Consider the following 13,259-nt stretch of genomic DNA (forward strand, 5'->3'; position numbering starts at 1 on the left):
TAACGTGCGTTGGCGTTCCTTCTGTCTTTTTCCCTCGTTCCCTTTCTCTCTCTCTCTCTCTCTCTCTCTCTCCCCCCCCCCTCTCACCCTCTTTGAAATACTTTCGATAAGAGAAACTTTAGCCATAAAAGCTAAAGTAGGCCATTTCCATCTAAATTGGCATACCTAAGGCCAATTGATTCTCGAGAAGCGTAACTTCATAGCAGAGCTCGGCATTATACGGATAAATTTCTATTTAACGTGGAAAGTTTTATTTTTAACTGTCTTTTCACGCAATAAAGGTGAACAGAATTTTATTTGTTAATCATGTGTTGTTAATTGATATTGTAAATCGTAATTGCACAAATAAACTAGTGCGGTTTCGGAATTTTACAAAAGTACTCGAATTTTAATTTCTATTTCGAGATAATATTATGAATATCTACTATTTCGAAATAAACGAGCTTACTAGCTAATTAAGTAGTACTTTATAAAATTAAAATTGATAGCTGATTTGAGCTCATTGTTGAAAATTAATCAGATTTATCTAGTTAAGCTAAATGATCATGCTCCGTAAATACTGTTTCCATACAAATATTTTTAAGATTTTTCTGACTGAAATATATCGCATTGTTTTATACAGTATATATCAGATAGAGAAATTTATTTGTGTACTGTGTACAAACGTACACTTTTTTCTTATATAAAGAACATTTTAAAGATTTTTTTGCCTGACATATATCACATTATTTTTAAGAAAGGAGAAAATATCTTTTATATTATAAGTATCATAATTTTTCCCTGAATTATTATTTGCTCGTACCTGCTCTTTGTTATTCCACAAAGACTTAAATTTCCTAATTCCACGTTGTTGACACACACTCATCGCAAATCTGGACCATGCGTCTTTAGCCGTGCCATCCCACGATTATATTTCCCACCGCGAAAACGTCAGCACATCGCCCGCATTTGTGCGAGTGTTTGCACAAATAAAGCAAGCAACGGCTGAATTATCTGTGCTATCATAAACGCCACGTCTAGACACACCTGTCATCAATACCGATTATTCCACAGTTATTACCTTAAGATTGCCGATCTTATCAAAAACGTATCAACTATTATCTAAACATCAATTAACGAGTAATAAATTGATGATTTCCATAGATTTCAAAGAAATTCATTGTATTTTCCAAAATCAATGGCTAATCTATAGAATCAATTAAAGCCGAGTTTACTTTAACTTAAGACCTAAGTAGCAAGGATCATCAATATAACGTCTGTGTCAATATAATGTGTTATATCAATAAAATCACAAAAGACGTCAAGAAGAAGCCCTCTTCAAATTATGACGTGATACAGAAAAATAAATTGTATCTTAGCTTATATTATGTATTGTGTAAAATGATGTATGTTTCTCGTCATGACATACGTAATCTTACACAATACATAATGTAAGCTAAGATACAATTTATTATTCTGTGGAATAAATAACTATAATCAATAAATAATGGATTAACAATGTTAATTAATATTTTTCTTGCTTAAGAAATAAGCACTTACAACCTTCGTAGAATAATTCATTGGTGATAAATTATTTAAACATTGGCATGCATTGGGGATTACTGCGTCAGTATTGCGCCAATAAATTGTACTACTAGGAAAATAAATAAAATAAAATCTACATATACTTATTTACTTGCAATTATTGCTTAATTAATAAAAATAGTAATTGATAATGTTATCTATTATTTATTCATAAAAATGATGATTAAATGGATAATATGTCATAACGAATGTTACATTTATTTTACGTCGTTAGCCCACTGACATCAAATAATGAAAAATGACCTTAAATAACCATTATAATGATGACATTTTATTATTTGGGAAATAACCACCTGAAGTAATTTTTATACCTTAACAACGAAGAAATGAAGTTCCATAATCCATACCCCTGTTATTTTATTTCTCCTAATATTTTTTTAGAAAATATCAAATAAATCTGTATACGCAATACTCTCGAATATTAATAAAATTGTAGAACAATCAGTAACATACAATAGTAGTTAATAATAGTAACTTTGAATTGGAGTATTGATCGTTTATGCAATAAAAAATTAGATAATTATTTCCGAGTTAATAGAGAACAAATTTGCTTTAACAGAGTTCGCGTTATTACAAATTGCACGATTCTCCGAAATGCATTGGCAAATTTGTATTTATTAATGCAATTTGTAACCAAATCCGTTGCAAATCATGACATACATCTCAGACACCAGGTATTAATCGCAATACTACAGTTGCGCTGACCGCTTTGCAGATTTGTGGATCGCAATAATGTACAATATCTCGTGTTTGTCGCGTCGCTTCCCGAGCAGCTCGAACGTCAATGCTTTGTGTTCGATATTTGAAGAATGACATTTCGATCGGTCGGATACATGCGGACGCCTGCAAGCACGCCGATGTTAATAAACAGCTAAAGACAGTGACACATAGAATAAGAAATAGATAAAAAGTAAGCTGTAAGCAAATCAACATTTTTTTTATTTGTTACTGTTTACGTTATACTGCTAAAAAAAACCTTAATTTTAACTTAATCCTCCAGCATCACTCCGAAATTTTCGATCATAGCTTACACTTTGGGCTGTTGAGAGAAATAGCATATATTTTTTATAATTCGGACTAAAAATCTGAAAAAATTCTTGTACACTTGTGAAATCCTTAACAATAAGTTTTTACTATAATAAAAACTGGATTGTATTTTATTTATTTTTACATATTTAAATCTGAATAAGAATTTTGAGAAAAAGTAATAAAAGGCGTAAAGTGGTGCTGCGAGATTAAAAACGTATGGTGGACTCTGAGACATGCAAAAATATTAAAATCTTAATTTTAACATTTTTACATGTCTCAGAAAGTCGACCATGTCTTTAAGTTAAAATTAACATTTTATTTTTAATAGTGTATTGTCTTACGTTTACTACTATGATTGGCTGATTCGTTTACTGCTTATATGTCTTATTGCTTTACGTCTTCCTATGTGCCATTGGGTGCCTTTTATTCTCCTGTGTGCTCTGGGTTTTAAAATACAATTAGACTACCACGGCTGCTCCGGGAAATGCGAGTAAAAAGAATTTCACGTTACGCGTTTGTTTTCTCTCGTAAAAACTCTTTTGGGTTTGCGATCTTAATTATCACGCCGTGTTTGTATTTTTTTCGCAATAATAGGAGCAGGAAACCGCGTTTAAAGAAGTGTTTAGAGAAATAATTGGCTCTCACACACACAAGAAGGGAAATACGGTTTACTCTCGCACGATGTAATTGCATTCAGTTAATTACGCTCTAATAAAAGAAATCAGGGGACACGAAAAACGTGATCGACGAGGCTAGTAATTCAGATATGATTTGATCGTTATCGCGTTGAAAAAGTCTTGATGTTATTGGTAAGTTGAAACGCTAGTTCTTGCGCGTCCGCCAAGCGTTAATTCATTGCTGGATACGAAGGAAGAAGTAATTTCAGAGCGCCGAGAGAGAGAGAGAGAGAGAGAGAGAGAGAGAGAGAGAGAAAGTGTCAGCGAAACGTATACATCGAGAAACTCGGTTTCGATTGATTTGATAATCTCGCACAAACGGACGATCGACATAAGTTTCTTGATTACCGCAATCAGTTTAGACTAAATTGCGCAATGTTCGAGATGGACAATTGTCTCACAATTGGCGATATTACAGTTTATGAACTACACTATGATCGTTGCTATAATATTGTGAGTGTTTGTCGAATGAATAGCTTAAATGACGTCAAAATATGTATATTCCAATCGGACTGTGTTTCTTCGAACAGAGTCAACAACTATTTTTTATCTATTATAATGCTGAGAAGTAGCTCGAAAAATTACACTGATTTATAAAGTTTCTGTTTCTCAACAACTAAATAATGAGTCTTGTAGCGCTACTTCATTTGTATTATATTTACATATTCTTTTTTTAAATGGCAATGTGATATCATTCAATAGAGCAAAATTTTACCTTTAAGAATCTGTTTTTTTTATTACGGTGCGATGATTTTTAACGGAATTATGAGCAATCAAAGTCACAATGCTTCTTTTATTTAATCCGATAACTCAATATAACAATAGGAACATTTTTAAAAATTATTTTGTAGGGAAAAAAAGGGAAAACTTCAAGCTTTTGTGTTGGGGAAAGTCGAAAATTTTTGCATGTTTTTTTGAGCGCGTGGAAGATCCACAAAGCGAGAAGAAAATTTCCCATTTTGTTCAGCTCGTAATTTTATATATATGTAAAAATTTTCAAATTCATAGAAGCTCAAAAAATATAATAACCTTTTGAAAGAATATATTTTAAATTTTAAAGTGATTTTTTAGTAAAGTGTCGAAAATTTGCCTCATCAGAGTCCATTTAAAATTACAAATATCTGCATAATTTATATAAAATATTAAAACTATACGTATATATCTTAATGAAATATGGTATGAAACATAGTAAATCCAAAGCTGCATTTTCACCAAACGAAAACAAGATAAAATTATGTTTCCTTTTCGTGGTTTTTGTATGCAAGTTTATGCATGTAAATATCTTTCCAGAATGGCCGTTCACCTATTTATTATTACTTTTTTGTGACCATTGCAATCGTAATTGTTAATATTTCCAGAGCGGGGGGCAGAATCTCTTGTAGTATCGATGGAGTATAAAAATGAGACTTTAGTTACAGATATAAATGAATATCCTTTTATTAAGAAACTGTCTGAGATACAACGGTTCAAAGAAGGAAAAAGACAAGACAAGACAGGCACAAACCATAGACTCTAAAGAACGTACACATGATGTGTGTAAAGACGTGACAAAGTTCTCAAAGGTGTAGAAAGAAAAAAGCGCCATCTAACCAAAACAAATAAACTCCAGTATAGGACAAATTGCCTATTCAACAGTAATCTTTTAAACTATTATAATTTTGTTTTTTAGAGAAGTCTATGGTAATATTTGTGTGCAGCTAGTCAAAGATAGAGAACGTCTCTGATCCTTATCTGTTACTAAGTTATATGTTAAAAGTTATATTCTCAACATTTTTCCTCTCTCATTTCATTGTTAACCTACCCTAGAATGTTGCACACGTCAAGTTCAGTACTTCAACTTCATTATATAAAGAAATGAGACATTTCTATGGTAACTCGATTCACTAAAGAACCACCTTGAAACTCTTTTTTTAATTTAAATTTCGTTCATTTTTAATAAAGTTATCAGCTGTTTGAATTTTAAAGTTCGTAGCGCAACGAACTTTTCTTTCAATGCAATATTTTTAACTGCTGAAAAAGAATGTAAGGTTAAAAAAATTCTATCATCCTATAAAGATTTCGAGAAATCAAGAAATTATCTTTATTTTTAAAAAAGCTACAAATTTAAATAATGTGTAACTTTTTTCCTTTACTTTACAGAGTGAAATACACAAAACTCATCATTCAGGTGTTGAGAAATAGAAATCTTGTAAATCAGTGTAATTGTTTGATATTAAATATTGCTAATAAATTTTATTATTTTAATGTATAACTTAAAATTGTAACGTAAACATAAATTGTACATAAACAATAAAAGAAACTTTAAATTATCGTTTGTTTTTATACATATTGTAAAAAAATTTAAATTTCTTATAATTATACTATATATTATGAATTTACGTTATTACATAAGAAATTCAAAACAAAGTTACTAAAAAATGAAGGATGATCTTTTTTAAAAAGTATATCCATTTTTAGTGTAAAAAAATCTACAAAAAACTGAAAAAATACTATTGTTGAAAAACAAAAATGTTAATCAAAATTTGTTGTTTAATCAGTTATCTATTAGATAGAAATATCAGCAATTGAGAAAACCAAAATATTACGTTTGTTTCAAAGTGTTTAATACATGTTAATTTCGGATTTAAAAAGAAATAAAAAATTCTAAAAGCTATTATGTTATCTATTAGACGGCACGCGCATAAGAATGGGGAATTGACAACTTCTAATAGGAAATTACATTTTCTTATTAGTGAAAATTTTAATTTTAAAAATTTCAAAAAAGCATCCGAAGGGAAAGTCTTTGAATGCCAGCGTGATATCGTAACGGATCGTTATGCCCTCTTCATTCCTTTCCGTAGCAATAAATTCTACGTGAAATAATGCGGGTATATTGGTAATATCTTTCTCGGCATCGCTCTCGGCACTCGTGATACGAATTAATCCCATTGCTCAACGCAGCAAAGATATATTAACTGAATTACTGCAGGGATATAGGCGCATTTTCTCTGTACAAGCGACCGTGATAGGAATATATTACGCATCGAATTCGACACGCATTTTAATTTCGTCTGAAATGTATCACTTAATTTTCCTAAATTTCCAATCGCGGTCAACAATAGCGAATAAAATAATAAGTATACGAGACAATTCAGTTCGTTAAATATCTCAGAATAAATACCTTCGAATCTACCTTCAAATCTGTGTACCTTCAATACTTCCTTTTACATCAACGAATTATCTAGTAAAATCATTTAGTAGATAAATCCGAAAAGACAAAAAATATTGCTTTTATATATTCGAAATAATTATTATATTTTAACGTAAAGACCTAGCTTGGCTCGTAGTTCATTATTTTTATTTGGAGAAAAAAAAACAGTTTAATTGTAAATAAAAAAAGTGAATTAATGTAAACCGCTCTAGAAGTGGACGTAGACGGGGACGGTCGAATTGATTTCTACGGTAAGATTTCTTGTATTGCCATCGCACGATTTCGTGCAAACATAGAGATAAGAGCAGATGGTGAAAAAGAAATTTTAGTTTCTAATCCAGTACAATCCATTCTTGAAATGATCGATGGAGTCATATCTAAAATAAAAGGAGGATCTAACTTTTTACAGAAAAGTAAGAATTGTTCGAGAAATAATGGAGGAAACGAAATACAACTATTTTTCTCTTTTCTTTGCAATGTTATCTAACAATTAAAATATCTTTATAGAAGGGTAGGAGTTGTTTAAGAGATTACAGAAGAAACAAGAGAACGACTATTTTCCTCTTTTTTTTGCAACAATTAAATTTATGTAACAATTAAAATCTCTTTTGTTATTTCGATATTTAATATATTAGATATCAGACGCGCGCGTTATATAGCTTTTTACTTTCTCCTTTTATAATAATAAATAAATTTCGATATATGCGAGTAATCGACTTTATATGTTCTTTTTTTAAAAAATATTTAGGGATGTATGTTCTACAACTCAAAGCGTTACCAAAAATATAAAAAGTTTATAGATCGTTCTATTATATAGGTGTTACATCTGAGTATCTATATAAAAGTTGAGCACAATTCTCTAACTGGTTTAAAAGTTATTTAACTTTTATACAGAAGCTATGCATATCGAGTTATCTCCATGATCAGATCTATTATTAGAGTGTCAATGTTTGCATTCGCAACATCGCAGTTCATTGGTATCAAGCTGCTCCTCGCTCTGAGGAAGTGAATTGCAGTGTTTATGAAACGTTAGCACTCTAATAATGGATCTGGACACGAAGATAATCTACGATACGTATAACTTCTGTATAGAAAGAAAACCTCAAACTGTGGAAACCTCAAAAGCATTATTTAATTTTTTATAAGTTCAACATCTTATTACGTACACATTGTGCTTGCGTGATGCGCTCTCTATTTCGTCATCTTATCGATATTATATTTTTAATTGTAATTTTCGATTCACAATTTAAGTATTCTGCCAAGTACAGAAACGTTTGGTAATTTTTATTCTTGAACTTTATAATATTACGATATATTTCTTAATTCATACCGTTTTGTAATTATTATTCGATATGACAGTTTTAATGGTTACTGTACAGCGAAATTGATAATTTTTTAATGTCAATATCATACTGAAGAAGACCTAAACCGATGGTTGAAACATCTAAATTGTATTTTCTGTTAATATAAGTTTTATGCACGTTCATCCTATGTCGATTCCTATGGGCTTTATTGAAATTTTTTTATTATTTAATTATTTTGTTTTAATTTTTATGTAAAATCGGTTTTTGTAGTACTATACTTGTAAATTTTATAACGAAGTAGCACAAGATAGTACAAATTAAATCAATTTTTTTGTATATATTAATAAAACTCTTACAAATGTACATACAAAAGTTTATTTCGATTCATTTACTTGTTTAAAATAAAAATTATTTATCTAAAATTGCAATAAAATATGGTAATTGCACTGCATAAAACCCATCGAAAGCTAAATGATTCTGTTTTTTACAACTGATTTCAGGACGTATTTACAACAAAAATTTTCAACTGATATTAGTTTTTCTGACTGATTTTTTAGCTGATTTTTTGGTTGATTTTTTGGCTGATTTTTTGGTTGATATGTTTAATTGATATTACGCAGCAAAAATATCCTTAATTCCTTTTTGTTTGTGATTTCAGAATTCGTTCACGCTCTCGGCGAGCCGGGAATCGACGAAGACGAAGAGGACGACGACGAGGATCTGCAATCTCCGCTCTTCTAAGATCACGTTTATTCTCACCTCTCTGTTAGATAAGACATACCGATACGGGCAAAAGCGATGTGCAATCTCGCTTTCGCGAAGTATTCCTTCTCTCGCGTTTCGCAATCCGTACGAGGATGCGATTGACAAACGGAACGAGGCTCAATTTCGACTTCGTAAATTCCGTTTACGTTTCATGTTAATTCTCATCCTTATTCTCAGATTTCGAATCAAATTTTAATGCTGGAACGCGAAGGTCTCGCTAAGCGCATTGTGAATATAGATTACAAAGAAAAAAAACTTAAAAAATAAAAAATCTGCACTAAAAGCTACCGTTATCTGCGTAATCATCGCGGGTACAGCACGAATTTTCGATGTATACTAAACACATATACGTCATACGCGAACCGAAACCCCGTCGATCGGGGGATTTTCGATAAATCACGAGTTTCATGACTCGATGGCTCGTGACACTTGATTTAATTAACAGTCACCAGTCGTCCGCTGATGAAAGTGCAATATGTGAATGTTTCGAACCGTATCTAATTCTAAAAATTGTACCTGTGACTCTCTATGCGCGAATTCAATGACTTTAACCCAAATAGTTTACATAGATTGAAAAATTTGTTCGGAAAAAGATTGGTTTCCTTAAAAATAAAATAAAAAATTCCAGTTGCCCTGATGAAACAAAAATTTCCAGTTGCAATATAAATCAAATAAATATGCAAAAATAAAATACAAGACTACGAGGAGTGATTCTTTCGTTGGCACGCTTAAGAAGATAGCGATAATCAGATAATTGAGATAATTACATGAGATAATTATGAGACAGTTTGGTAATGAGCTTGGCGAATTTTCGCCGCGCTGGATAGAATGATAAGGGCTTCTGGCGACGAGCCATAAATTCGCGAAAACGCCGGATAAATCATCAGCAGTCGACTATATGACTTTTATCTCGGAAAATGGAAGTTATTCGGAAAGTGAAGCCCCTGTTCCTCCGATGATACCGCGACATTCCACGCAACGCGGAAGACGTGGAGATTTCAATTTCGATTCCTGAAGACTCCTTGCAAAAATTCAATTTAATATTGGTCAATTTAATATTGAAAATTATTTATTTTGAGTATTCAAAGCATTGTTCAGTGCTTTTAATATCTAAAATACACTGAAAAATTACCAAATCTTAATACATATTTCTTTGAATAGTACTAAGCAAACATTTATTTTCAGTAAGTAAATATTTACTCAATAAAAAAAATGGTAGTTAAATCAAATTAATGATTTTTTTGTATTAAATAAATATATGTTTATATTTAGTAAATATTTACTTAGAACTATTTAAACAAATATTTATTGAAATTTAGTTTTTTTTTTCAGTATAAGTAATTAATTCCAATATTAAATTTTCGTAAGGAATGAGCATCAAGTGCGAGAAACTGATTGAGAAATAAGTAATTCTCATTGATTGAGAAATAAATCTAATTCATTTCGCACATGTTCTTGATATCCGGAGGTAGACGTGGCTTCTATATATACCGACTAATACTCTCTTCCGAGTCTCTCGATGCCTCACTGGGCAGACTTTAAGATGTAAGATCGAATAGACCGTAATTGAATTCCGTCTCGTATGTGGACTTTTTTCCTCGATTTTACTCTCGTCTAATAAACTAGATAACGTTACATTCTATTTAAAGTTAATCTTAAGAGGAACGGACGCACCGCAACTTCTCCGCGGATCGCGCCGATCATACATGCGTCGCGATGGCGCGTCGCCGAGGGAAGGGAAAAGAAAGACCGAAGGATCGCTCGCTCAATCCCGACGATTCGCGATTACCGTGCCGAATCGATGGATCTGCCACGATTCCTTTCGTCTGAAATTAATCCGGCGACCGGCGGGCGGACTTTACATCGATCTTCGCTCGCTTTGCCCTCCTCGTATTATGTACCTTAAACGACTATATCACTGTTACGCCAATAACAAAGCCGCACGCTGTTTCAAATATTTTAAAGGATTTAATAAATCGCTAAAAAATATATAACTTTGGCTGTTTATTTAACTTCCTGTTCTTCTAATATCCTCCATGTAAAAAACACAGTTTTGCTTAAATGTCTAAAAATTTAACTGATACAAGTGTAAAAATAATTTTATCTATCGAAATAATTATGCGAAATGATCTATCAAAATATTATGTAACAAAATTATTTTTAGACTTATATAGCTTGTTATATTTTTAGATATTTCATTATTTTTTTCCTTGTAAAGTATTTTGTCTATTAATATCAAACGTCGTTCAAGATTTCTCTATTCCTGTTCAATCGTGTACTCTATCGATTGCTGATTTTTCGATTCGTTTAATCAAGTTGCTGACAGATTTCCTATCTCTCTAAAGCCTGTTTTTACAGTATATTGTTATCTAAAGATTAAAGGTTACCGAGAAATTCATGAATAAATTTTACTGGTGCATCTGGTAACCTTTAATCTTCAAGTACCATGTATTGAAAACGAACATTGAAATTCTCGCATTTTTATGGACAACGTTGATTCGATTGATTCTGAAGTATTACATTCATCATTTTTAAAAGTTTATAGTATTAAATTATATTCAATTTGAATTATTTTTAATCATTTTTATAAGTCGCCAGTGCAACTCTTACTCAATATGTCATTAATTTAACATAATAAAGTCAAACAATTTAACTCAAGAAGTGTATTAAATTTAACTCAAATTTAATTCATTATTTACTAAGTGTATATGTCAGTCCGAACACTGTTTATTTTGATGAAACTAAACAATTCAACTATAAAAATGATTAGATGTGCAATATGGTTGTGCAATTTTTAACCACATTTTATATTAAAATAATACATTTTGATATTATACCTGGAAGTTAAAATAACAAATAACAATATTATTTGAGAAATTGATTTAAATTTACAGTTACACTTTAACAGTTAATTAATATGACATATCTTTCAAGGTTTCCGTTCTCTATTCTTGCTTTATTGCATACTCAATTTATCGATTAGTTTGACCGAGTTGCCGATAGATTTCCTCTATTCCTCTAAATATTGAAATTCTCGCAGTTTTATTTGTGACATTATTTACTAAAAATTATTAATTAGAAAGAATGAAATCTTTTCGTCTTCTTCATATATTTTTCCATTTTTTTCTTCAACGTTCATTTTTATTAGAGATAAATAAACTTACATATCTTTACAGTAACAATGTCCCATTCTCGGAAAATATGAGAATATCTATTCGCAAAGATTCGTGTAGATCAAAATTTCCATCTCGCTTGTCGCATTTGGTTGTTAATTTCCGCCTCTCGCATTCTCGACTTAACGATGAACGAATGAACGAACGAACGAACATTTTAAAAAAATCAGTACGACGCGAACGGTACGTACATAGCGTAAATATTTTATAATGATCATCGTCTACGTTGCGTACGTTGTTTCACATGCGATCTACGTACAAGTCTTAAACGTTACTTACAGTACTAACGATTAGCGAGCGTACAACAGCCAAACATGAGAGAATAAGTGAACAACATAAGATCGCTGCTGCTACAAATATTGTAATCGACATAGCGATTGGGGCCTATTGGCTTACATATTTTCCCTTCGCAAATTTTGATATTTTTTCTCAGACTGTCCTCTTTTTTTTAAGATCCTTTATGTCATTCGGCTGACTATCTCTCATCAACTGGCGTTTACAATCCAATTGTGTGCACCTCCTTTTTCCACCGTAACATTATCTATCCTTCATCTTTATCTACTTTTTATTACAATTCTATCTTACAAAATAATTCTTACCAGAATCCTGTCTGTACAATATTATGTATTTCGTTGCATGATCAAAGTCACGGTGAATCGATGATTAGTGGATTAATCTGGATTAATTTGATTTCATCGCCATGCCTATCTTCGATAAGCATAATTATAATAGAAAAGGACCACGATTCTAGGATTAATTGAGTACTAGACTATCAATCCGATCGGACTCAAGTCTTCGTTATCTTCCGCCAAAGATCAGAGATAATAAATTTATACATCTTCGATGTAGTAAAATACAATTTGATCTTTTATACCGAAAATTTGGCGTTATTATTCTACTAGAATTTTTATTTAATTTTTTTTATTGATCCCGTTGCACGATGATTCATCATTATTATATACTTAAATAAACTGGCGATGTAATCGGATTCTTATCTGCAATTCTTATCTCGTTCATTACCTGACATCGTTAATTCTTCTTGTATCGAAACTAAATTTATTGATCACAACACAAATCGTGCTGCATAAACAAAATTACGGTGAAAAAAAGCGTAGCTTTATTATATCGCTGTGTCTTCGACAATGCCAGTTAAGAGGAGAGAATCTACATTTTGTGGTCTGAAATATCGGAGATCGCTGTTCAAATATTTGTCAGATAGAAACGAAAAACTTGTTTCTTCCAACAAATCCTTAAATTAATGTTTTTATTACAAGCCTCTCTCGCACTTATCCCATTAACGCGGGAAACGAGACATTTACTATATCTCAGACGTGCCTAGTCACTTCTCAGATGTCTTAATGGATCTGTATGTGTTGCTTGGGAATATTTAAGTCTCACACAAATCCGTCTTGATACGCTCTATCCATGAGAAGCGTTAATCCTTTACGCGTCGTGTGGGTGCCTCCCTTTCTCTTAAATAGAAGTTCATGCAGGTAACGGTTCATTGCAGCCTTTACCTTTCGATATGGTCCTCTCA

The 13,259-nt window shown here is 31.5% G+C and overlaps 1 protein-coding gene across 1 annotated transcript in view; it reads left to right on the forward strand.

Annotated features, from left to right (window-relative positions):
- Nucleotides 1-8,525, forward strand: part of LOC108724067 (uncharacterized) — a 113,563-nt gene extending 105,038 nt beyond the window's left edge. The window contains exon 9 of the mRNA XM_018450225.1: nucleotides 8,443-8,525. Within this exon, the coding sequence (XP_018305727.1) occupies nucleotides 8,443-8,525 (83 nt within the window). The remainder of the gene's footprint in view (nucleotides 1-8,442) is intronic.
- The last annotated feature ends 4,734 nt before the right edge of the window (nucleotides 8,526-13,259 follow it).

Source organism: Mycetomoellerius zeteki, unplaced genomic scaffold (assembly GCF_001594055.1).
Source record: "Mycetomoellerius zeteki isolate Tzet28-1 unplaced genomic scaffold, Tzet1.0 scaffold27, whole genome shotgun sequence".
Lineage (NCBI taxonomy): Eukaryota > Metazoa > Arthropoda > Insecta > Hymenoptera > Formicidae > Mycetomoellerius > Mycetomoellerius zeteki.